A 26,488-nucleotide genomic window follows, 5' to 3' on the forward strand; every position below is an offset into this window, starting at 1 on the left:
TCAGAACACCGGGATCTTGTTCCTGCGCACCGCGTCCAGGTCATCATCCAGGGTCAGCAGGACCTGAGGAGGAAAGCGTGAGGCAGCTTCAGGTCTCGCTGGCCAGCCCACGGCTGGGGAGAATGACCAGCTTCCAATGGCATCTCTTCACAGGGGGGCTCCACCCGGGCCACATCTCCAGCATGTACAAGGCTCATGACAGCAACCCATGTGCCAGATTAACTTTGGTTCTGTAATGCTTCCAGCAAGTCACTCTGGCAGCACAGCTGGCAAGTAGCTCTGCCTACAGTGCCACAAGGACCTGAGCAGGTAATCCTGCCCCAACCATGATGAAGACGCTGCTTGTAAGATGGTTCCTCACCACTAGCCTCTGAAGAGCCATCCAGGAGGCAGCAAGGTTGGAATTGCTTGACCCCAGCTCAAATATTGCACGTGGCCAGGCAGCTCCTTCACAAACAGTTTGCACCTTGCACAGCTAGGGTTAAGGTCTCTTTCTCCACTTTCCCAAAACCCTGCGCTGTGACCCCCTGGCACAGGATGCCTCCACCTTTGCCACCACACAGACTGTCAAGCCTGAAAAGAGGTACCAAGTAGAGGAGCACAGGAGTCAACCATGGAAGTGAGGGAGAGCCCAAGAGTGAGCTAAGCTCCACATCAGTGACCCTGCTACCTGCATCAAAGGGAGTAGGGTCCTTTTCTGGGAGGTCCTCAGAAACCCATGAGAGCGCTGGTCACACCAGCAGCCCCTCAGCTTCCCCACAACAGCTGTGTGACCCACAGCCCCGGGCGGAATTTTGAGGCCAGGAGGCACAGGGAGTAACAAGCCAAAGGAGAAAGCCTGATCCCTGATCCCACTGACAAGGAGCATCCCACTGTGAAGGATGTCTGGAGGCAGAGCCAAGCAGAGGAGCTGGGGCGCTTCTGTGGGGTCCTGAGGCAGCCACAGCTCCATGCAGATAGAGAGGAGGAAGAGGAGAAGGTGAGGCCATACAGCAGAGTGGTAGGCTCAGCAGGACTCACCAGAAAGGAGAAGAACAAGGCAGCCGCGGATAGGAAGTGCCAGACGTCATGGTCATCGAAGAAGCCCAGCAGGATGCACGGCCGGTTCTTTTCTCGGGACTCTGCTGGAGTCTCCTAGGGGAGCAGTCAGGCTGTCAGGACCCGATATCCACTCACAGAGGGCCCTGGCTGGCCACTTGGACCCTCTGGAGATCGCCCTGTCTTAACCCTCCATGCAGGAGCCAGGCAAAAGCGCTGTGCTGGCTGGACACGTGGTGAGAGCAGGGCAGGAACGCCATTTCAAACTTAGACCTGGAGATGGATCTGGGGCCACAACCCACAGCTGGGGGGGACCCCTCTGGTCTCAACATCTGAGGTCCTGCATTGCACAAGCTGCACAGCCTCCTCTAGACCACCCTGCAGCAAGCCCCTCAATTCCATGGAGATGGATATGGTATCTTGTTAGAAGGCATCCAGTCAGGATTTCAGAGCCTCCCGGGCCATGGAGAGCCCCCACAACCCCAGACAAGTTACTCCCCATTGGCCATCTGCCCCAGGGAGAAGTCTTCCATCCAGCATTGGTCAGGATTTGCCCAGTTTTGCTTTCAGATCCCCAGCTCCTCCTCTGTCCCCTAATGAGGGCCAGTCACCCCTGGATCACCTGGGTCATAAATAGTCTCTCCACAGCTGCATGCATACAGTCATTTCTGGCTCAGCACAGCTTCCCATGCTCCCTTCCCAGTCTGCTGAAGGAGTTAAACTCTTTCAGCTCTCCACAAGCAGCCCAAGACTCTTCCCCAGAGTATTTTTTGTGTAAAATGAACAACAGGGAAGAAATATGACAAGAGACAGAGATGGACAGGAGGACAGTGACAGGGGAACTTTACCTCCCAGCTGCTGAGGGTCTGGAAGAAGAAGTAGAGGGCGGCCGCCCACACCACTGCCGTGGCCACGATGCAGAACAGGGGGATGGGCAGGAGCTTCTCAGAGCTGCGGAGCTACAGGCAGGGACACAGCCTCACAACGTGCCCCGAGTTCTTCCCAGGGGCCGGAGCCATACATAGGTTTGACACACCAGCCTAGACCATCTGCGTCTGCGAAGGGCTGCCCATCCCAGGGAAACACAGCCCAGCCACGGCCAAGATGGCTACACACCATCCCTCCCCAACACTAACACCTCCTCCCACCCTGAGCCCCACAAAGGCCCCTCCACATCCCTCTGCAGCACCACAGGAACACAGACTGCAGCCAAAAAAGAGGCTCATCCCTTCCCCTTTGGAGACAGACACCCCAGGGACAGCTACAGCTGCCTGCTTTACCTTCATGATGATGTAGAAAGCCAGATACAGCAACAGGTTACAGATAAAGATCCCCAGTATGTAGGAGGCAAAGTCTCTGGGCCGAAACACCAGCCCGAAGATAGCACTGAGAGAGAGGGAAGAAGGAACATTAGACAGCCTCTTTCACTGGGGACAGGTTACATCCCCAAACTGACCACCACCCACTGCTCCCCTGAGACCACAGGACATGGCAACACTACCACAGCCTCCCAGTTCCCTGGAGGAAATGCACCACTTGCCTTTGATCCCTGCTGAGAAGCAAAGCAGAGTAAACTCAGCCATGGTCAGCCGCTGAGAGCAACCGGAGACCACAGAGGACAAGCAAGGGCCCTGGGTTGCTTCCAACCCATGGCCAAACACATCTCACTTGGCAGGAGCTGGCCCCAGATCTGTACGTTTAGTAGAAGGCACGTTGCTGAGAAGTGGCTTTAGTGAAAAGCAAGAGCCTGGGGCAATGATTTTAGGTCTCACCCAAGAGCTGATCCCTCCGTCCATGCAGTTACTGCTGAGCCAGGCTCTGTGACTAACAAGCACCTGTCAAGTCTCCTGCACCTTGGCTGCGCCAGAGACCTTCCAGCTCCGTGGGAAGCACACGCACAGCACAACAGAGCACCATGGGACCAGGCCAGCCCCACACAAGCTCGCTCAGACGCGAGCCATGAGACAGCACCAGCTGAAACGCTTAGGGATGCCTCACGTAGCTCGGTAGTGCTGCGCTGCATCCTATGGACCTGCCTACCACCAGCACTCATCAGATCAAGCTCCTTGCCAACATGTGGCAGAAAGGCCCCAGCACAGGACTAATCGCACAGACACTGCGGCATTTCCCCATCACTTCAGACCACCCGAGTATGTCAGTACTGAACCCTGCTGCCCACACGCACAAGTACGCAAGAGACCTGCACCCCGCTACTTACAAGGACCAGTTGACCAGGTTTCCAACAATGAGCAGCACCATCCTGTCCTGAAGAGAAGACACTGATGATCATACGAAAGCAGAAGGAAATGCAAAAAGAGGCCTTTGCCTCAGAAATTCAGGATATCATTATGTGAGGATTTGGAGTCTGGTTCCTGCAAACATACATGCACTTGGCTCTGAAGTTTGCTCTGGAGCTTTTGCCAGATGGAAACTGCTCTGGCTCTCACAAATTTGAAGAATGTGTTGCAAGAAGGAGACTGAACATCTAAAAAAGGACAAGCCCAGCACTTAAATATCAGCTTCGGGAGGTTCTGCATACCCTTTGACTGTTTCCACTGTTTTTCGAGTGAGATTCCTTCCCTCCCACCATTTTACAGAAAAACTATTGCACAGAGAAAGGACATGCTTGAAAGAGGCAGCAGGGGAAGCTTGGGAGGACAGTGTCCCGCACATATCCACAGAGCCTTTTATCCCCCGTCTCACCATTAGCTAGGGGAGCACTATAACTACAGGAGGCAGAAGGGTTACATCTGTGGGGCACGTGCATTTATACTTACAGCTGCTTTCACGGTGTAGCCATTTCAGGCTGGCCAGGCTTACTTTATGCCTGAGTGCACCGAGTTTACTTGCAAAACTCTGTCTGACACTTATTCAGAGATGGGAGAATAAATACAAAAAGATAATAAAAAGGATGCTCATGGATAAAAACTTCATTCGGCTTCAAGCCCTAATTAGCAGTCTGTGCCAAGAAGAAAGTAATCAGTGGGTCACAAGGTAACAGCTACCATTTCTTTTTTGCTGTCTGCCCTGAGGTGCTGCAGAAACAGCAACAGCTGTTGCTTAAGCCAAGAGCCAAAATAGTTGCTACCTTCCCTGGGGAGGCTGCGCTGCACAGAGCCTCACACCCACTCCTTTGAATAGATGCCCTCGGAGAGCCACAGCAAAGGCAAATCCTATCATGCTTGTCTCACCTTTGCTCAGATGTTTTATTCACCAAGCCTGAGATCAGGGGAGGCCTGAAAGTGGGGGGCAAACTGCTCCAGCAGAGATCTATGCTTACCCGAACGTTTGTGGGGAAGGGGAACAAGGGAAGCAGGGAGCATCACTTTTTCAGATAGCAACAACTCTTTCCTCTGCACATTGCCTAGAAAGTGAGCAATTGCTGAGATGAGAAATCACCTACCATGTACATTGGTCGACTGCACTGCTGGATACAGTCCGTGTACAGCACCATCGCTGCCCGTCGAAATATCCCCAAGTCTGACAAAGAAGAGGATAAAAAGCCAGAACAGCCAGCAGAGTAAGCACCAAAACATCTACAGGGGAAAAACGTGGACACCCCCTGGCTGATAACAGAGGACTCAGCCTGCAGAAGGTCACGGTGTCCACAGATTCATTTCTTGCCCTTTGGGAGCAGTATCTGCTGAGCAAAAGGGCAGCCACCACAGGATGGGGATGGTGTTTGGCCAGAGTGACAGGTTTAAAAAAAAAAAAAGAAAAAAAATCCCCTTGCTACTGGCACTGCCCAGAAGTGAAACAGGCCCTGTCTGTACACGTCAAAAGGCTGGCTTTGCAACCCCATCTCTGGAGGAGAGAGGTGTGTGCAGGAAGGGCGAAAAGCACCTTCCATGGAACAAGCTACCAGAGTAGGGAAACAGCAGAAACTCATCCCACAGTCCTTCGAGGGTCCTAGAGGGACAGAGCACACTCCAGACACTCCTGCTCCCAAATCATTGCAGAAGCTTCACTGGAGAGCCATCAGTGGCAGCGGGGATGGCCAAACAAGCATGCACACACACACTCCTCTTCAGCCACAGATGTGGAGCTTGAAAAGGCTCCTGCGCCAAGATCGGAGCTCTCCTGGGCTATACCAGCCCCTTTCTGCCAAGCAACGGGACTCACAGTGCTGCTGGCAAACTGACTTCACTTCTCAAGAGCCGACCCCAGGTGGCACACGAGCCTGCCTCCCCACACGCATCCATGCATCCCCCGCTGCTCTGCCGCTGCTCAATCAGTTCAACAAAGAAAAATGAGAGCTGCTGACAGTTACCTGAGTCAGGGCCATCTGAGGCAGACAGGAGCAGAAGAGGAAGGAGAAATATGTTCATAAGCAGAGCACAAGAGCCAGGTTCCCCACCAGACCCTCTCCCCCCTCACCCCATGACAGGGTTTTATGTAGCTCACTGCTCTGAGCACAGCACTAGGGAGAGTTGTAGCTGAAGGACAGGCTCCCTCAGAGCCCAGCTCTTCTGCCACCACAGAGCAGACTCTCATGGGTCTGGGAAGCAGCAGCACAAGGACTTCAGAGGCCAGGAAGAGTATCAGACAGATGAGAGGACAGGATAGCCCAGAACACAAGCACAGGGCTCACAGATGTGCTGCACAGGCGACTCACACAGGTGAGGACAGGAGGCACCTGCTCACCCTAGAGCAAGATTGTTCAGTCACAGCACTCACCTATCTTGAAGCGGCCCACGTAGTAGATCTGGGTGCTGAGAGCCAGTGAGGCCAAAACATGGATCACTGAGAAAATGACCCAAAACCACATGTCATTCTTCCCAAACACCTGAAAGCAGACATATTAAAAACAAACTGAGCCCTGTTATCAGCAGGCTGATCCTCTTCTCTCCTATGTCACCATGGGGCATTAGACAACCGCACTGAATGTCAAAGAGAAACCCCCAAATCTTCCAACCCAAAACCAGATCTATAAATACAAAGTTCAGAGAAGCAAAAGGAGCTCAGTACTTCTGCAGAGGAGATAATTCTTTCTGAACACCCCTTCAGGAAAGGATGACAGCTTGGAAGGACTGCAGCTGGCCCAGTGAGCAGAAATGCAGGGACTCTCAGCCTAGGCAAGCTCTCCCTGCTGAGGTGGGCCACAGCTCTCCAGCCAGGAGCTGGATTTTTAAGAAGGCAGTCAAGGAACCAGCCGTTACTTTAACAAGTGCACTGTAGTACACCAAAAAAGGACAAAGCTGCTCTGCAGGCTGTTGCACCTATTGTACACTTTCACTTTATTTAAGGACTGGAAGTGACCTACAAATGCAGGTTAATGCTATATTAAACCTTTAACGTTTCAGTTATACATTAAGGAGTCCAGAAACTCTGGTCTGCCGTCAGGCTGTGACCACGCACTCCCCTTCCCTGGGGCACAGCGCTTGCCCGAACATTTCCTATGTGGGGAAACTACAGCTTCAAAGCATCCCACAAGAAAAGAAACAGCATCCCATAATAAAACCCCAGTGTTTTGAACCTGGGTGTGCAGATCTGCCACAGCTCTCAAGAGATTCTTGGAAAGTCCCAAGTCCACCAGCTGCTCCTGCATGCCTTATCCCCTCCCCAGAGACCTTTGCACAATCAACTGGTATTCTGCATTATGTGTGGCAGTGAGGGCCTGACAGGCCACTGGGATCTAACTGCTAGTTCAGAGCAAGAATTCAATGGACTTTGCCTGGTTATTGCCAAACGAAACACAGTTCTCCAAAAAAAGGGAAGCAGAGACCTTCAAGGTAAAGCACAGGTTGGGGATTCAGGCAAGCCCAGCTCAATCCCTGCAATGCTATGAGTAAACAGGCAAAGCCCTGTACCGCCTGACCTGTCAGTGACTACTGGTGCACAAGAATGACCCTCTCGTGATCCCTTCTGCACCAGTGCCCTTCTATAGGCAGGTGTTCCAGAAGCTTGCCCGGGAGCCATTATTCTAGTCCTGTACCTCCCCAAAAATAGCAAGGCTGCAGGAGCTGTACCCAGCAACACAGAGTTTTCCAAAGGAGAGAATGAGGCACTATCAATTAGGTAGAGGACACTTGTCTTGGAAGCTCAGCCAGCCTCACTCCCCTCCTCCCAGGTGAGCCACACCACAGGAGACCAGCTGCATGCTTGGTCATGGACACCTGGATGCATGAATTTCTCCTCTTGAGGGCATGTGGTGTGCAAAGCCCAAAAAGGAGCCCACCTAGAGAAAACCTGCTCTGCAAGCCCAGTGGAAGGGAGGAGGAAAACCCAAGAGCACTGGGAATTCAAATGCTAGCAGCTGCTTAACACACTGTTATCCTACTCTGCTGCTCTCCCCAGTCATTTGCCCACTTAAGCTATGTTCCCAGGCACCCTCTCTCCCTCCCAGAGAAGCAGGTAGGTAAGAGGGAGCCATACCACTCCAAGGACGGCCAGACAGATGACCACAGCAAACGAGGCATAGGCAGAGTAGGCGCTGGCATTGATGTCTGGGTGGCGGGTCTGGTAGAGCTTGAGCATGCACAGTCCCGCGATCATGTACATGAAGGAGGTGTCTATGGAGGGAGCACAACAGGAACAGTGAAAACAGGTACTGCCAGCAGGCTGAGAAAGCTGCTCCGAGCACACATGAAAAAGTGCAGCAGCAGGGGCCAGCAAGCACAAATCCCTGATGTTGCACTACATCGTACAGCACTTTGTGCTTTGCCATCTTGCAGCACACCTACCATGCTCGGGGGCTACAAAAGCCAAAGAGGGTCAGAAAATAAGTGCCCAAGAGAGTGCAGCACAGAAACAGGCAGGGAATCATAGAATAGTTGAGGTTAGAAGGGACCTCTGGAGGTTGTCTGCTATGAGAGGGTTGTCCAGGACCGTGTCCAGTCAGGCTTTGAATATCTCCACAGAAGGAGACTTCACAACCTCTCTGGGCAACCTGTTCAGTCTTTGACCACCCACAAAGCAAAAAAAAAAAGTTCCTGTGTTAAGATGGAGTGTCCTGTGTTTTAATTTGGGCCCATTGCCTCTTGTTCTGTCACTGAGCACCACCGAGAAGAGCCTAGCTCACTCATCTTCTTTCCCTCTCATCGGGTATTTATGCACATAGACAAGATCCTGCCTGAGTCTTCTTTTCCCCAGGAAGGTGAAGGAGCCCACAGAGGAAAGCGTTTCCACTGAGATGGCAGACAGAGGCCTCCTAGGCTTGAGCACTCAGCCACTCAGGCTGTGCACTTACTATCTTCAAACAGAGCTGCAAAAGCAAAGGGAGATCTTGCCAGCAGTGCACTACCAGAATCCCAAGGTCTGGAGAGGAGGCTGAAATGAGCTAGTCCTCAGCATCCAAAGCCTCACTGTCTCCTGACTGAGCCCTGGAACAGGCAGACTCCAGGGAGGTTTGCAAGGGTAGAGGGATGGGAAATGCCAGCAACTCAGCAGGAGACAGAGCATAGCAAATCCTGCCTCCAGCTCAAAAGGAGAAAGGAAACTCAGCTTACCAAACTGGAAATTGGAGTAATTAGGGCAGACGTGGTAACAGGCACTGAGCACCCCTTCCATCATCAGGGCGATGCCCATAGCATAAAAAAGACCAAAATGCTTTGGGATCCCATAGTCCTGGAAGAGAGCAGAGCTGTACGGTAAATACCCTCTCTGTCCTGAGGAGAAGCGAGCTTCCACTCTCCATCACTTAATGCCTCTTAACCTCTACACATGCCCTTCAGTCATCAGTGCAGCACAGCATGCTGTGTGCAACCATAGGCTCTGCATCTAGCCACACTGCATAGCCAGGTGAATCCACCCAAGCTAACCACACAGAAACTTTTGGTCTGAAGACCTCAGTGTCTTGGTACTGACATCTTAAGACCAAAAATCTCTGTCCCGTACATTGTGCCATGCTACATCCTGCCCAAAATTGAGAGCACTGAGGACCCAGAATAGCAGCCTTGCTCCTAACCTCCTCAGTAGGGGGTTCAAAGCACCTGAGGAGCAGAGTCCATTAGTCCAGGTGAGAAGGCATCTCCACCAGAATCTGGCAGAGATCTCTGAAAACCATAAGCAGCAGACCCTTAAAACTGTTAAGGACTTTACTTGCTACCAAGCCAGTAAAAACAGAGCTGTTTGTCTCCAGAAACCATGAGCACCACTGCCCACAGGGCTGCAGATTTTTCCGTCCTCTCCCAGAAGATACTGAAGAGACTGCACAGGCTCTGGCTACAAGCAGCTCTGCTTCAGAGCTAGAGGCAGCCAAATTCCTCTGGGTTACCACAGGCAGCTCTATTCCCTCTTGCTAACAAGAGTGCCAAGAAGGAACTCTTGGTTGTATAAGACAAATCAAACCTCGCTATAAACAAAAGCATCTCAAGACATTTCTACTGTCCCAGTTCCTCCACAGTCAGCACTGGAGGAAAAGCCACAACCACGGGAGTTGTTCCTCTACTCATCTCCTTGTCTTTGCAAGCCCAGGCTGGGTCACCACGGCAGTATGGACATACTATAAGTGGCAATGTACTGGGGTGTGCAAGAACACAAGCATCCCACCTAGACCCTTTTTCAGCAGAGAGGATTCAATCCTCCAGCAAGGAACGCTAATGGAAACCCACTGTGTGTCACTCTGGTTTTCAAGTTCTCCCTGTCCTTCCTCCCTCCACTCAGCCCCATGCAATCATGCTTCCTACCAGGGTATAGACATCTTTCATCTCCATGGCCCGACGGTGGAGAATGTCTCTGCGCAACACAATGAGTAGGAAGAGAAAGCCCAGCAGCATGTGGCCCACATTGCTGAGGATGTTGTTGAAGGCACTGCAGGGAAAAAGAAGGTTGAAGACAAAGGCAGCACAGCCGCAGGAAGCTGAACCCTGGGCCACAATAAATGGAATCCATTTCGCTCCCCCAGCCACCGTCCTCCACCTTGGCAGATGCCAAACACCTGCCAGTTTTACATCCTGGATGACAACTTTAGGTTGAGTAATTCACCTGCCCGAATGGATTTAACACTTTCTCTGCAAGATTCCCAACTCTGGGCTTTCTTTGCACTCCCACTTTAGTTCAGAGAAATGCTGCACTGAAAGGACTGATCTCAGCTTCTTTGCAGAGCTGCTGCTCCTTGGATACAAGCGAAAGTGTCCAAAAGAGCATGGGAGCACCTTACTGCTGTGCCATAGGTTTGCTAGGAGAACCCAGGTGCCACATGTTCCTGGGTGCACGTGTCCCACTGCAACAGAAAGCCACTGCTCAGCGAAACAGAAAGCTCAAAGTCCTAAACTCTCAGTGGTCTTACCAACACAGTTCCTGTGAGCCTGGCAAGATCAAAATCCTGACCTGGGCACAGCACAAACACTCGGGAGGCACCAGACAATAATGCAGTGACTGCAGGGCGCACTCACCTCAGCACCCCAAGGGGATGGGCACACAGAAAGTTGTAGTAGCAGATGTCCTGATTGCCCGTCACGTTCACTACCTGGACAGAGAGGAGATGGGAGACCCAATATTAGCAAATCCTCTCTGTTCTGGGGTGTTTGCTTCGTGCAAACGCTGCATGTACACGAGGTGTACCAGGACACAGCCTAGCTCTAGCACTGGCACAGAGGAGTACTGACATCTGCAAGTGAAGCTTTTAGGGGGGGATAAGATGTTGCCACAGGCCACAAACCTGACAACAGTCTTCAGAGGAAACATATTGTGTGCTTGCAACTCCACCACTAAGAGATCAGCTTGCAGATATCTGAATAAGAGCAGGACAGCAGGGACACGGCAGGGAGAAGGGAGGAGAAATCACTCATGTCACAGCAAACCCTACTTGCTTTCAGTTGTCTTTTAGAGATAACAGCAGATTCCTCCTGCCTCTAAAATTAAACAGGCCCCAAATGAGACATCAGATGAGCAGGAAAACAGCTGCTCTCCCGCTTCCCAAGCAAAACCAGCAGAACTGCAAGCTCAGCGAGCCAAGCCAGTAGCAACACTCAACACATGGTGCAGAGAGAGCAGCTAAGGTAAACTGCTCCTCAGAGCAGGATTCCCGAGTGATCCCAGTTTCACTGCAACTGTCATCCTTACACCACGCAACCACAGAGCAAGTTTAAAGGCAAGAGTACCCAAGCACAGGGGACAGCCCCACAGAGCCCAACGCACCGTCTGGTAAGTGATGACGAGCTGGATGACGGGCAAGGCATAAAACACTGCAATGGTGATGATGTTCCTGCAGAGAGGAGACAGCAGCAGCAGTTACACGCACCAAAACAATTGGTGCACACCCGGGACAGAGCCCCACAGGGCTTGTGGAGGAATATGTACACCTACATATTCCTAAGGCCTAAGGGCACAGACCCTGCTCTCCCAGCTGGAGCTCTAAACCTCTGGTTATGATCTCCTGAAGCACAAGAGCTAATGCATGCTAAACATGCTAATGCAAACAGGAGGCAAATGCTAAGGGCACAAGAAAAGCCACCATGTGGACCACAAGCTCATGTGTTCAAATGCCAACTTCTCCCCTTCCCCAGTATGTTCCAGCACACCGGTTGTTACCATACTTGAAAGCAATTATGCAAACCAGAATCCATTGCCAGGATCATGTGTGCACTGGTCCACAAATATCCTTATTTCAGGTATGTGGGATCTGCAGCTACTGGTTGGAACAGGGTCAGAATGTGTAACAGGATGGGTCAAAGAATATCCTCAGGTCTAAAGTGTGGTTCAGAAGGGCGGCATATGGACAGACTCCACAACCAGAGACTGGGTCCAGAGCTTGGGCCTTACCAGTTTGTCTTCTCCTTACCAGAAATAGATTTTGTATTTTTTGCTGACAATCCTTCGGTCTTTCCTGGACAAGTCTGATAGATAGAGGAACACCTAAAACATTAGTGGGTGGGGAAAGAGGGAAGAAAACAGAAAAGAACTAATGAAGACTACAGAAGCCAGTAGAAGATCTTGATGTATTTGGACACTATGCAGCTTAGTGCTATCTGAACCATTTTTTTACAGAACGACCTCGTTGTGTCCCTTGATTCTGTGGGGAATGAGTTCTGCAAAACCCTCTGACCTCCAGGAATGGCTCTGGCTACACGGAGCAGGGCAGGGTGGCAAAAGGAGGCAGTTTGAGAGCTGCTAGCTTAAAGCTCCTCTGTACATCCATGGCACGTTATCTGGTACACTACTCGTACCAGATAACTACCTGCTATTGCACATCATTTTCTCCCTGTGCTGTCCCACCTCGTTGGTTTTTCTGGGACACTCTGGGCTTCTTCCTACTTTCTGAAAAGTTGCCAATATATTCTGACTTGCCTTATTAAATTACTTGTTTCAGCAGCACACTTAGCACAGCAGGAAAACTTTCTAGACTCTGGAAAGAAAAGCACTAAGAAGCACTTTTGGCTTTATTCGATTAAATCCACTGAAAAGGGAACCAGAAACTTAAAAACCCTGGCAAGTGACTAGTGCTGGTCCTGGCCCAGACGTGTCCATGGCCCAGCATCACGGCCACAGCTGCAACGCCAGCCGTTACCTTAGTGCGGATGACATTCTTATCACTTTCAATTTCTGGCATGGTGTCGAAGTCGCTCTCCTCCTCCACAGAGCTGTCTGTGTCAGAGCCAGCTGGCGGCCCGTGCTCAGGGGAAGACAGCTGCCGTCCACCGCTGGAGCTTGATTCGTCTGGAGCAGAGCGGGGAGAAGGAAACAGGCAGGGTAAAGGCTGAATCCCTCTATGCACAGCAACGAGAAAGCTGCCCCAGATATCAGTAGCATTCTGCTGGAACAAGTTGGTATGGCCATGTCAGGGAACAAGTTTTTCCATGATCACAAACCTTCCTGAACGTCTCTGATATCAGCTAAGAGCACTTTCAAGGACCATCTTCCCCAGTCGGCAGCATTTTGGTCTTTTTCCTGCTTTTATTCTATTACTTTTAATCTCTAACATTTTCTACTCTTTACTAGCCTGGGCTCTGAAATCTGGAAGTCTGAGACAAGCCAGAAAGCTCTAGTGAAAGCAGCAGACTGTTCAGGGGTCAGAAATAGGCTGACCTATTTAATTTCCAAATTTTATATAAGCTTTCCAGATAAGCTTTTCTAAAAATACTGTAGAACAAAAGACAAAGAGGAAGAAAGTAGATTTTTCGAAGCAGGTAGAGCATCTGCTTTGCTCCCATTGCATGCACAGTATCAGTCACCTGCAGGTCAGCAGGACCTGCCTGCACTTCCCACCAGCTAGCCAAGCTACCACCCAGTCCATTGCCCACACCAGCATGAGCAGAACACAAGTTTCTTCTTCATTTCCCAAATGCTTTTAAAGCATTTCCTTGAGAACTGGGCGGGGAGAAGTAAGGGTGGGGGTGGTGTTGAAGCCTTCAACTCTATTCCAGGACTTAATTCCTCCTGAATTTTTTCCAAACCCCATGAAATATCAGTTCTGTGTTTCTTCATCAGGCGTTCAGAGATATCTCACCTTCACAGTCCAACAACTGGGTGACATCTGGAGTGTCAGGGCTGTCTTTACACTACAGTGAGCAAATGCATCCTGAGAAAGCACCAAAAATTACAGAGCTGCTCTCCTCTCTCATTTGAGCAGCTACTTCACACTGCCCCGGACCTGCACCACATCACCCTGCACCTCGGTCCCCAAGCTGCCAAATTCAGGGATTATGCCCAAAAGCTCACAGCACTGAGTTGTTCAATACCAGTCCCTCCACAGGAGGGACAACTGTTGTAAGGAGACTACGAAATACTCTGGCAAATGAAAGCATTTCCCATCATCTCAGATTTGCAGGACCCTTGTGAGTTTTTTTCCTCCTCTGCTGCCAGCATGACATCATTTCTCCCCTAATGAAACCTCTGGGCTGCAAGAATCTCTGACTCTGCCTTGCTTTGAGGCACAAAATCCTTCCACCTTCCAGTGAAAGGCATGCTTTGGTCTAAAGGCAGGCTTGATGAGCCAATAACAGACTCCTAGAAGCTTGGCTGGAAGGGACCTTTGTCAGTCTCTAGTCAAGCGCCTGCCTGAAGTCATCAACACTTATCAGATGACTGTGGCTTCCCCTCCTGAGACATGACCATTTCCAACGACAGAGGCTCTCTGGGCACCTCTTCCAGAGATGTGCCACCTGTTCAGCGTAGATTATTTACCCTAAAGTGCAATCTGAACCTCTCAAGCTGCATTTCTTTTTTCAAGTAGTTGCAAGCTGCTACTAAAACATCTTGCAGCTTTATTCCCTTCTGGCTTTAAAGCACCTTAAAGTGCCTTCCCCTGTCCCAGGCAGAACTCTCCCCATGCCCCCAGATCTGGAAGATACTGTACCAATAGCACCATAGCTGCTTCCCTCAGGGGTGCTGGCTGTTATGGGGTGTGAAGACGTCATAATCCCAGATCCTGTGATTGAAAAAGACCCAAAAGGACAGTTAGTTTCATGTCAATGCTTCAAAGCACATGTCCAAGGTGAATACAAAAACAGCTTGAAGAGGTGGAGAGGCTTAGGAAAAGCAGTATTTCTCCAAACAGATGGCAGTCTCCCTCTGGAGCATACTATACAAAAAGGAAACCCTTGCTTTGCAATGTGAAGCAAACCTATTCCCCTCAGCCTCCCCACCCAGGCTGCCTGTCTGACTCGCAAAAGCACGAGCCTCCCTCCAGCACACTGTAGGGATCACACCTTGAGGCTGCAAGACTTGGCAAATTCTAGAGCAAGTCTCACAATATTCAGAGCACCCTTCTGAATTTTTAAGTCTTCTCCTTCCCTCCTCATGCATTGATCCATTCAAATATTGCTACCTCCAGTTATCCCTGGAAGAGTCACAGGCAGCCTTTGGCAAGACAGCTGCTACAGAGTTTTAACCAAGCAAGGAGAAAGCAAAAAATGCTCCATCCAAAGTGGTCACAATAGTGTGCTGATGAAAAGAGGGGCAAGCCTTTGGGGGAGGGAAGTCCCTGCCTCCCATCCACACATCTGAAGCAAGGAAGGCTACACCCTCCCAGTCAGGTTGCACTGGGACTTTTCCCTCCTGCCTCCACATTCCCTCTTTTCATCTCTGTGGTGGGGCTCAGCTGCTGAACTGGCAGCAGACAAACATAGAATCACAGAATCACAGAATCAACCAGGTTGGAAGAGACCTCAGGGATCATCGAGTCCAACCATTGCCCTGACACCACCATGTCAACTAGACCATGGCACTAAGTGCCATGTCCAGTCTTTTCTTAAACCCCTCCAGAGATGGTGACTCCACCACCTCCCTGGGCAGCCCCTTCCAATGTCTAATGACCCTTTCTGAAAAGAAATTCTTCCTAATATCCAACCTGAACCTCCCCTGCCGAAGCTTGAGGCTGTGTCCTCTTGTCCTATCGCTGGTTGCCCGGGAGAAGAGGCCGACTCCCACTTCACTACAACCTCCCTTCAGGTAGTTGTAGACTGCAATAAGGTCACCTCTGAGCCTCCTCTTCTCCAGGCTAAACACCCCCAGCTCCCTCAGCCGTTCCTCATAGGTCAGACCCTCCAGACCCTTCACCAGCTTGGTCGCCCTCCTCTGGACTCGCTCCAACACCTCAACATCTTTCAGGGATCATCGCAACATCTTTCTTGAAGTGCGGGGCCCAGAACTGGACACAGTATTCAAGGTGCGGTGGTTCCTCAGCTACTGCCTCCACCAGAGAGCGATGATGTGGAATGGGAGGTGTCCCACAGAATTAAAAAAAAAAAAGTTAACCACAGAAGCCAGGCATAACATGGGTGACAGGAACAAACAGGCACATGGAGTTGCAAGATATTCAAAGACAACGGGCAGACACAGATTGTTCAGCACCTCCATCCACACTTTCTTGATGGGAAATGGGAAAGGAAAGGGGAGCAATGGAGAAGGTGAGACCCAAGGGTACTTTGGAGGAAGAGAAATTCCAGCAGGTGGGAAGAGGATAAAAAATTTGAGAGAAAGCCAGCACGCCCTGTGTGATCTGGAGGACAGGGAAGATGCTAGTTACCACTTTATAGGCATCAGACAGACACAGCACGTGGGTATGACATGGTTCCTCCCCAGAGGAAAGGACGTGGCACATGAAGTGCCAGGCACGTGAAGTGCCAGCAATCCTCCCTGCCCAGGAACCCAGTCCTCTGCCCTCTAGGTCTGTGCTTCATCTGTGCCCTGCAGCTTCTTTGGGAACTTCCCAAGCACCAGAATCTAACTTCCATCTCTCACCAGGGCAGCCTGTAAAGCAGTTTCTTAATGCCTTCAGCACTTGCGCCCTCAGCTGCAGCACCAGCGGCACTCCCTAGGGCTTCTGGTCTCACCCGGGTGAGACTGTGCCTCCTTGCCTTAGACAGTGATCCCTTATCACCAGCCTGGAGCTCTTCCAGGGCCTCAGTCAGGTCCCTTCAGCTTCCCCAAACTCCCTGGCACACAGGCCCTTCCCATTTCTCCAGTGCCCTAAGACCTACTGTTGTCTCACAGCAGGATCCATCCCAAATCACTTCAATTTAGAATATTTTTAAGCACATTTTTACAGTCCCCTTCTCATTTGGTTGTGAAGAAAGCCTTTCACACACATTCCACAGACAAGCATGCCTGTGTGGATCTCAGTGGCTGAAGAAGTCACTCCTGAGAAGCCAAATGCCCCCAGGTCCCTGGCAGAAATATTAACCCAAGCAATGCCAGGTCCGAGTGAAGTTCCAGTGCTGATCCTTTAAGCACAGCTCAGTTATACTAGTATGCTTATCTGGTTGTATGTAGCACACCAGAAAGACTGAAGAAGCTGGAGATTAAAAAAGGGAACACACCGAGAACCTTCCAATGCTCCCAAGACATAACGTCCTCCCTTTCCCTCAGGAGGGGGGTACAAATGATGATGCCTTTATCCTCAGACCAATGCTTTGAACTACTTTGCAGGCACTAAATATTTAAACAAAATGAAACAGCCAGCCTCCCACACTTCTCCAGAAAGCAGAAAGTTCCAGTGCCCCCCCATCCATGTCACAAAAATTTCCATCTTTCACTGGTAGCCTCTTAGATGCAGCTATGTTTTCATAATGCAGAAATCTGCAGACTGTTGAAATGTGGGTGCAGCATAAAGTAAACTGAATCCAACACCAAAGTAAATAACACAAACACTCACTGTATTAGTCATTCATTCACTTGGTTGTCTGCAACAGCCAGTTAAAAACAAAATTTAAATTAATTTAAAAAAAATTAGAGACCCCATGCTTAAACCAGGCAGATGAAATCTTAAAGCATAAGAGCTGACAAACTCAAAGTGCCTTGTTTAGAAATGAACAGACCTGGCAGCAGTAACATCAGCCTGTAGCCAGTTCTAGCCAAGGCTTGCCCTTCCTCCACCCCTCTAAAAGGCAGCTCCTCAGGGCAGAGGTCAGGACCAAGTTCAGGGGAGGCTGCTTCAAATGCCCTCCCTTGTGAGGGCAGAGAGGAAGCCCTAACATCTTTCATCAGCACCGGAGACTGTGTAGTACATGTACGGGGAAGAAGGGTTGAAGGGACGGAAGGTACTTGACTGACAGCCTGGCCCTTGCCTGGCCTGGGACCTGTGCTGTTCACTTAAAGCTGTCACACAACAGAAAAGAGACCTTACCATCCTCAGGACTCAATCTCCCAGCTGAAGCCTTCCTCTGAACCCTGAAAAGGAACACACAACACTCATGAGAGCCAACAAACCCCATCACCTGCCAGCCATGGCAGGATTAGCTAGGCCACCAATAGGCAAATATGGTGCAAGCTCTAAAAAACAAACAAAAATAAACCACAAAAGAAACAAACAAGAACAACAAAAAAGAAAAATACTGTTTAGACTACACATGGCACAGCCATGACTGCTTGCTGTCCAACTCTCCGATTTCCAAAGCTGAGGGTTTTTTTTACCCCCTCAACTATCCACCAGAGGCAGGACAACCAGTTACATGACTGTCCCATTCTACACTGCTCAGCAAGTTGGGAGAGACTCTCAGACCACCTTCCCAAACCCAGCTCCCCCACTCAGGGGACCGAGCACATTAGGATCTACTGAAAGGGCAGCAGGAGCTAGAGGCGCACATCAGCACAATGCTTAAGAAGCCAATACCAGCTCCTTCAATGCAGGTGCCGAGCAGGGGAGGGTAAGGAAAAAACCATATGCCCACAACAAAAAAAATAACAGCAAAAAAAGAGCACGCACACACGTACACACTTCAGTAACTTCATTGAATTGTTCCAATGAACTGTTGTTTAATTGATACGTCTTGAAGTTAAGCCATGCCTCTATCTTAAAACTCTTTTGTTTCAGAGCACCAAACTGTTAAGATCCCCTCTTCTGAAACAGCCGAAAACTCTTTGCCACATTCAGTCTGAGGAGCTAGCTGACAAGCGTGGTTCCCACAAAACCAACCTGCTATTTGCTGAAAGCTTTCCATGGTTCTTCTCTTGCCAACCTTTGCCCAGAGAGCCGAGGAAGTGTTGAAGGGGCCTCCCTCCTCTCAAGCCTCCACACTTTGGACAAAGGATTTCTGCTTAACCATTGTCACTGCCTATACAGGCACTGACAGATCCCAACAAACCCCACCGTCCCCACACCTTCAGAGCACTCGCCTGCTGCCCCACCAAAGCTCTCATTCTTGCTAGCATTTACCCATCCTACAGGGGCAAATCTTACCTCCCTTTTAGGCTGCTGTCCCCTTCCTGCCCCTCCAGTCCTGCTCTCACTCAAGAGGACTTCAAGGTCACCTCCAGTGAGCAACAGGGGACCCTGGGGGGGTCTTCCCTGAGCTGGGAAGAGTTCTGCTTCCCCCCACCCCCACCCAAGAGCAACTTGTCATGGTAGCTGTGCCCAGATGCAGATATTCCCCTCAACACAAGCCCACGCATCAAGGTCTGGGGCAGGGGAGGCAGGTCGGGAAGGAAACCAGCACTCTCGGGACTCCAAGGCCCTATTTGGGTCACTGCAACTTACTGCAGCACTCAGTCCAGCACTCTGGGAAGTACCGTGGTTCCCCAATGCTCTAGCACCCCATATCCCAGACTGGCCCCATCACAATTCCCACTTGCCACCCAGTGTCCTCATATAAGGAAATTCAGGAGTAGGGGCACTTCAAAAGCTAGAGCACAGAGCCTCAGGTTTTCATCTTTGCCATGATCCACACAGCAGAGGAAGAAAAGTTTTCTGGCTGTTGGTCAGTAGGAGCCCACTGAGTAGTCATGGACTTCTTCGGCTGCCCTGTTCAGATGCTTGCCACCCCACCTGCCCCAAATGTACTGCAGGGTGACGCATCTCCGAGGATGAGCGCTTGGGGTTGATGATCTTACAGGTCCTTTCCAAGCAAACGATTCTATGATTGTATGAGGAAAAACAGACAGGCTGTTCTTGTAAAACCCCTCGACTCACCTGATGTAGTGCACAAAAGCAACGACCACTGAGCCCAGGTAAAAGGAGAGGAAACTCAGGAAGCTGAAGAACATGGCCTGGACATAAACAGACTCTGAGGAAAGAGGAAGCATCAGTCAGCTCACAGAACAGAGAGGGCCCCTGTCAGAGCCAGCGCTCCTGTCCTCTCTTCCCAACACCACCTGGTGACAACACCCAGCCCCAAACAGCCCTTCAAAACCCATCTGCTTTCTTCAAGATGAATCACCAGAACCTGCTGCAAGGTCTCCCCTCACTTCTTCACCCCTAGTACTAGCTGGTGTGCCCATGAGACCACCCTGTGCCACACAGCACCTCCTGGAATGGACCAGGGCTCCAACTGGTTTTGACTCCTTTGCTGGCACGTTCTGCACCATCCCATCAGAGGACTGCCAGCCCAGCCATACCCTTCTATGCAGAAGTGCCCAACCCCCTGTAAAGTTGCATTGCTCTGCCCAAAGACACTGACTTTTAATAGAGGGCACAATCGTCACTTGAAGGTTCTTCGTCCGCTGCAGGTTCCAGGTACGGTTGACATTCCCTGTGAGATGCAAAGTGTACAGCAAATGTAATGAAAAGATCAAACATTAATGATCTCTGGCCCTGATCTTAGTTCTCTGCACTTGCAAAAGCATCAGGGTCTGGCTTTTCACTACGATCCGTGCATCGTTTTGCTCTAAACCTTCCTCAGACTTGCCAATGCACAGCCTTTTCCATATATTTCCCCTTCCCTCCCTATCCACAACCTGTTTTTCAGACTAGAAATCCCTGCTCGAGCCTTGCATACACTGCTCAAGTCTGGCTGCCTGAATCCCAAGGGCATCTCATCTCCTATTCATCTAGTCCCCAAAGGGCAGTTTCTCTCACGACAGATACTGGGACACCATTTTTCATTTTGGCCAAAGCTCTGCTGGCAAAACACTTCTCTGCAGGATGCCACGCTAGCAACTTGTTATGTTTCAGCAGGGCTTAGCACACCCTGCCAGTACTGCTCTGCTTACAGCTTCAGGATAACAGAAAGACACCCAGAAGGCAACAATTCTTTTTTGGGGGGGAAACTGGTGGCGGGGAGGTGGCAGGCCTGTTGGAAGAGCCCAGTATATCTGTTGACTGCAGTCTTGCTTCTCCTACACAAAGGAAGCCATCCAGCTTTGAGAATAGGAATGTCCCATTCCAGTTCCAGTTACCACCAGAGTGGTGGAGGCTTTGTTTTTACCACTGCCTAGGAAGTGGACACAGTGTTCTAGTGCCTTTCCCAGCCAGAAAACAAGTCTCTTGTAAAATTATTCCCCCCAAATTACTAATTTTTCCTGTTCCCCCAAGTCCAAGGCTGTCACAGATCCCAAAATAGCAGTGGGAGATGATGTTCTCTGCAGGAACTGCCATCTGGGTCTCCATGCAGGCAGGAGGATAATACAGCAGTAAGGGGAAAACAAAAAAACAAACAAACCCAAAACCAAACAAAAAGACAAAACCAACCAACCAAACAAAAAAAAAACACCAAAAAAGCTGTAAGCACCATTGCCTGGATGTCTCCAGTATCTCCCAAGACACCAGTGACTCCTCCGAGAAGCACACAACCCCAGCAAGCCAGGCACTGTACTAGCCAGCCACCTCCTAGATTGATCAAGACTTTTAACCTACCCCAACAGTATCAAATTTATACTTCACATTTCCTCACAGCTACCTGGATAAGACAGAGCTATATGACTATCAAGTGTCGTCCCACAGAAAGGTCTGAAAGGACTCCTGCTGTTCATCACTCAGATGCAGCAACCAAATCCACCTCTCAGCACAACTTACCATGAATGGAAGAAGGCACAGAACCCCCACAGGCATAATCCTCTGGTTTGATGACGAACACAACGAAGAACTGCTCACCTGGGAAGTCTTTTCTCTGTATGGGAGGACAGAAGAAGACAAAACCCATGAGAAGTGAAGCAGCCTCCCCCTCCCATGCAAAGCAGAGGTGATGATCTCCACAGGGCCAGACACCAGCCTTACAGAGACCTGCCTGTTCTGGACAGAGCTTGGCTTCTGGGGATGCTCCCCTCATCCTTGCTAACAATAAGCTGACTGAATTCATCAGTATGCAGTACAGCAGTGCCCCGGTACAAGCAAACCAATGCTAATACATTTATTTAATTATTTAAATTAGTGCAAACCATCTACCTAAGCTTTGGTCATTATGAAGGCCCTACTGCCACCACTCAGAGGTAGAAGAGCCAAGGTTCAAACAGAAGACACCACACCTGGCTGCAGCCAGTCTGATCTAGAGCCTCAGCACCTAAGACATAACACATCTACCTAAGCAAACGTAAGCAAGGTTTTGTGGTGAAAGGTAACATCGCTTCTTCCACTTATATCAGCTGATCTAATAAGAACAAAGGTTCACAGCCATACCAGAATCAACAAAATAAAACTAGTGTCTCACCTGCACAGTTATAGCTGCCTGCTTTGTCATAGACTGGTAAACACCATTGAACTCCACGTTATGGTCCAGGTCATACACTGGGCACTAAAACAGATACAACTAAGAGTTAAACCAGGCACAAAATCCAAACTAGTTTTGTAGGGAGCCAGCAGGAGAACAGACAGTGCAGAGAAGCAGAAAAAGGCCCTGCTTGGAGTGACAAAGGGCACAAAACAACCAAGACCCATTCAGAAGTTAGAAAAGCTGCTCTGAAAACACCACTTGCGGCCTGCACTCACTGATCTCTGCATTCCCACAAGAGGATTGCAGCTTAATCCTGGAAGAGGATTCAGCCAGATTGATCATTCCACCATTCCCACAGGCAGTGCATACACTCAGTTGTACACTGCCTGTGTCACATGCTTTGTGGTCCATACTATATGCCAAGTGCTTGCCCTCATTTTACTCTTTCCCACTACTCCTAGTATCTGATAGGTTCAAAATCATCTGCCAGTCTCCCCTCCTGCCCTTCTAGCATTCAAACACAGGGAAGTGTGCAGGAGTTGGATGTTACCCATTTCTCTCTTCACCTCAGGTATTAAAAGCACCTGCCAGGACTTCAGAGCCAGCAGCCAAGGCATCATGCACCTTGTGACACCGTCTTGCTGCTCCCACACTGCAGGTCCCTGCATCATTCAGGGAAGTGGGAAAGGAGGAGAAACATTTCCTAGCGGTGAGCTACAGCCAGCCTCCATGGCAGGGAACAGCTGCTCTCCCCTTCCCAGGAAAGGGGATGAGTAAGTGTCAAGAGAGGAAATGGAACTGGAAAGGAGGAGAGACCTCATGTCTGGAAATCAGAAGTTCCCCATGCTGCCTTGAGCCAGGGGAGAGTCAAGGGAACAGCACTGTCCCCTTCTTCAGCCACCAGCATCCCATCCAACACCACTCTGCAGAGAGACAGACCCATGTCGCAAGGCAGCAGGGTGTTAAAACTCACAAGGGGAACATGCTAACAAATGCCCTGTGGACAGGCTGGAGGGGAACAGCTTGCTCACTTATTTGCAACAAAAATCTCTGCATGAGCTGCTTCGACTCAGCATCTCCGCCTTTGCCTCCTTCCTACAGGATTTACATTCCTCTTTCAGGGGCCCCCTTTACCACCACAACACTAGGGTGAAGCCCTTCCTAGGGCTTTTATCTCTGCTGGGGCACAGAACCTCTCACAGGAGGACACAGAGCTCTAGCAGGCAGCTCCTTACCTTTCTCTGCTCAGACTTACCACAATATCCTGGACAGAGACAACTGAGCATGGGTAGACTGCATCAGACACCACTTTAATAATGACTGAATCGACATCCTGAGGAAACTTGTACAGAAAATACTGAGGAGAAAGCAGAGTACCAAGAGTTACAGTTCAGAAATCACCCCTGCCAGTAGTTTCAGAGCCTCCCTAAGGTACCTGCACAGCCCAAGCTGGACTTTAGGGTTGGATGTGGAGGGCTTTCACAAAAATTCAGATTTCAAATATTAGGACCTTACACGACAGAAGAGAAGATTAAATATGTACAGACAACTCTCCCCCTTGCATGGCACGCTGTTAGACACAGACATCTTCAACATTCAAGATACAGCATAGCTTCTGCTCCCCTTAAGCTTTTTACCACCTGTTCAAGCTAAAGTGACTTCATTTTATAGCCTACTCCATGTCATGCTGCTACGAGCAATTTCCAGATGTTTCCATACTGCTGGCTGTACTTTATACGTGAAACATATCATGGAGTTTATCTCAGATGGGTTGCCTCAAAGGACAGACTGTGGAAAGTATTAGGTCAAATGGTTGAACTCTGTCAACAGTTTCATAAATAAATGCCTGATATTAATTGTAGGATTTAGGTTTTTTGGTTTTGTCTGGTTTTGAGGACAAGGGGTAATGGGAGTTTCTCTTCTCACTTCAGCTCTGAAAATAATTCAGCTATAGCTCTGCAAAAAATTGGGAGAGACTAACATCTGCTAATATTCCTACTTTTCCTCTGAGGGCAAGGAATGGTGTTTCTTGTGCTTCCATGCTTTCAGCAGGCCCACAGGACAGTCTGTGGGGTCAGGAGACGCCCTTCCCTGTCCCAGCAAGGGCTTTTTCAGATTTGGGGAAAAGATGTCCCAGGCAACATCATTATTTCCATATTTTTCCAGTAAAAGTACGATGTACTACACCAGCCAGCTGCTAGAGAAGTAGGGTTTCTGTGCCTTACAAGTCCTTACAAACTGAAAACTCACCAAGCCGGTTTCTTCAGCGGAGCAGGTTTTATCTCCACCAAGCAAGGACACTGGCAGTCTGAGCTCCTTCGTCTCCCAGGTGCACTACCCTTGGAAAGCTTTAGGTCCTTCAGGAAGTCACCCATGAGGGCCTTTCTATAATTTTCTTTTTAAGCCACACTTATACCAGAGTACAGAATTAACATAAGGGGCATTAAGACCTACGGTTCTCTCCTGCACAGACTGTGAGTGGTATAAATACATCCAGGCAACACTCCTGACTTATATGAGCATATCTGATTTCTCCTTCTGCCCTCAGGCATGAGCTGGGTTCCGGACAACTCCTTCAGTTGTTACGCTTATCTTTTTCCAGTCTTACGGCTATTCCAACACTCATCTAGATTTTGAATTGCCTTCCCCCCCCCTCCCCCTGCAGACTGCTTAATAGTTTGATTTACAAAAACGCCTCAGCATTATACCAATTAAGAAGCAGTCATTTTCTACTCTGTACATCTAGCCTATAATTAAAAGTCACCAATCTCATATTATTAATTGTGAGAAATAACAGACCTAAGTCACACTGTTAATTCCAGGCCAGATCCTAAACACTCTACATTCAAATTACAAGATCCTAAGTAACGAGTGTTTATAAAGAGCCACCATCATTCCCTGTGCTTGTATAGTATAAAATACTGTATCTATAGTATAAAATACATGCATCTGCAAACCAGCTTAAGACATATGACAGCAAAAAAAGATTAGCTGAGACGCCTGGTAATAGGAAACCTAAAATTAAGTCGTGTTACTAACAGTGATAACAACAAAAATGACGTATCAGACAGCTTGGGTAAATTACGTACTTTCCCAGCTCTATGAGCTCCTGTATCACTATAGTTACTGTCAATAGCATTTTCATTCACGAGAGGACTTGTACTATCTGCAGGGCTCTAAATAAGGCTGTTCAGCTGTATGCGCTGTAAACATGTGATCTGTTCAGAACTAATAACCAGACTTACCAGGCATTTCATTTATCACCTCACAACTTGACTTGCTGCCCTGAGCATGGAATAGCAGTCTGAGTTCTGCTGTACCTTTACAGCTTATTTATTTATTTTTTTCTCCAGTAAAGACTGCATCTTGGCTAGTCATGCTAGGGCAACTCATTTGCTCTGGTCACAGTTTTTGGTTCACTTAATTGCTTTGCAAGAGGACCTAAACGTGTCCCTAGAGGGGCTGAGGCACTTCTATCTCTTCACTATATCCAGAGAAAATTCAACAGTAAGGAAGTTTCCCTGCATCCTAAAAGGGAAATGACCTAGTCATATAAGGCTTTTGCCATCTCTAACAAAGGATCACATCAACCATTTGGATGTGGTAAGACATACAAGCAATGCCACGCAGGACTCCTCCTTACCTGGGGCTGGGAAGGGCTGGCAGTGAAGTTAAAGGCTTTGTTAGTCCTAGAAAAGAAATGCCAGCATGTTGAAGTCTAAAACTTTCACAGTTGGAATACACATAGAGTAGCTTCAGATTAAGCAAAAGAAAAAATAATCTTTTTTCTTTTTCTGAGAAGGGAAGAGCAGGCAGATGGACCAAATCACTGTATAACAAATACATGAAGAAACTACATTTGTTTTCTCACATCCCAGCTTACTCAAGTTGGAAGTTCTTGAGCCTGGTGACTAGCAGCTCATAGGCAATATTAAATGGTGCCATGGAAGCGACGTCCACAAATATAATCTGGTCAGAGGGTCCTGTCTCAGGTGTTGGCTCAGATGGACAGAGGGTCCGACTCACTTCTTGGTAATTGTAGGTCCTCTGATAGCTGCAATAGCCAGGGGAAGGAGGGAAGGGAAAGTTGTATGGAAGAGAGAAAAAGAGATAGCAGTTAAAAAGTTGTTTGGCAGTTTTAAGAACGACATAATTTTTCCCCTGTTTGCATAGCTGAAATACTAATCTGAAAGGCTAAGACCATTCAGTCTTTTATTCAGAGATCAAACTTCACCTCTGTTGCCTCTTCTGGTCTGCACAAGGGACTGGCTGTCCCCAGCATTTCCCTTCCCTCGAGGCTGCCTGTGCCATCTGCAGATCTAGCACATCTGCCATTTGCTGGAGGCAGAAAGCGCAACAATAGCCCAGAGCAGCCGCTGCTGTAGCCATCCCCTGCATCAGGCAAGACACTGCAAGGTATCTGCTGCCTGGCACCAGGATTTCAGTCACAGGATGAATATTCACATCTCAGATGGTCTAAAGCGTCTGCAAAGTCTCAGTACTTGCAGCCTAAGTAGCTCTGAGGTTGTTGAAGCTACACAGCAGCATCACTTTCACAAAGAAAACACCCCCCAAAAAAAACATCACCCCCAGAACAGACCCAACTTAGGGGTACCTGGGGTGAGAAACAGAGGAGAGCCCTTATTTCCCAAAGGCACTGTAACACAGCAGTTAGGGTGCTGTTTTGAGAGCTTGTTCAAACCCTC

At 49.3% G+C, this 26,488-nt stretch overlaps 1 protein-coding gene across 1 annotated transcript; it reads right to left on the reverse strand.

Annotated features, from left to right (window-relative positions):
- SIDT1 (SID1 transmembrane family member 1) lies at positions 1-25,742 on the reverse strand. Its single transcript, XM_068417357.1, has 24 exons — positions 25,666-25,742; positions 25,426-25,471; positions 23,038-23,139; positions 21,780-21,863; positions 21,149-21,242; positions 19,815-19,886; positions 19,328-19,421; positions 17,546-17,589; positions 14,276-14,347; positions 12,488-12,636; positions 11,762-11,835; positions 11,119-11,185; positions 10,374-10,447; positions 9,666-9,789; positions 8,487-8,604; positions 7,414-7,550; positions 5,716-5,824; positions 5,309-5,323; positions 4,442-4,518; positions 3,257-3,303; positions 2,319-2,424; positions 1,887-1,997; positions 1,021-1,134; positions 1-63 (listed from the first exon to the last, which is right to left on the reverse strand). Exons 1-24 carry the CDS (start codon positions 25,725-25,727, stop codon positions 1-3), a joined length of 2,055 nt encoding a protein of 684 aa, XP_068273458.1. The 5' UTR covers positions 25,728-25,742.
- Positions 25,743-26,488: the final 746 nt, after the last annotated feature.

The sequence above is a fragment of the Nyctibius grandis genome, chromosome 23 (assembly GCF_013368605.1).
Source record: "Nyctibius grandis isolate bNycGra1 chromosome 23, bNycGra1.pri, whole genome shotgun sequence".
NCBI lineage: Eukaryota > Metazoa > Chordata > Aves > Nyctibiiformes > Nyctibiidae > Nyctibius > Nyctibius grandis.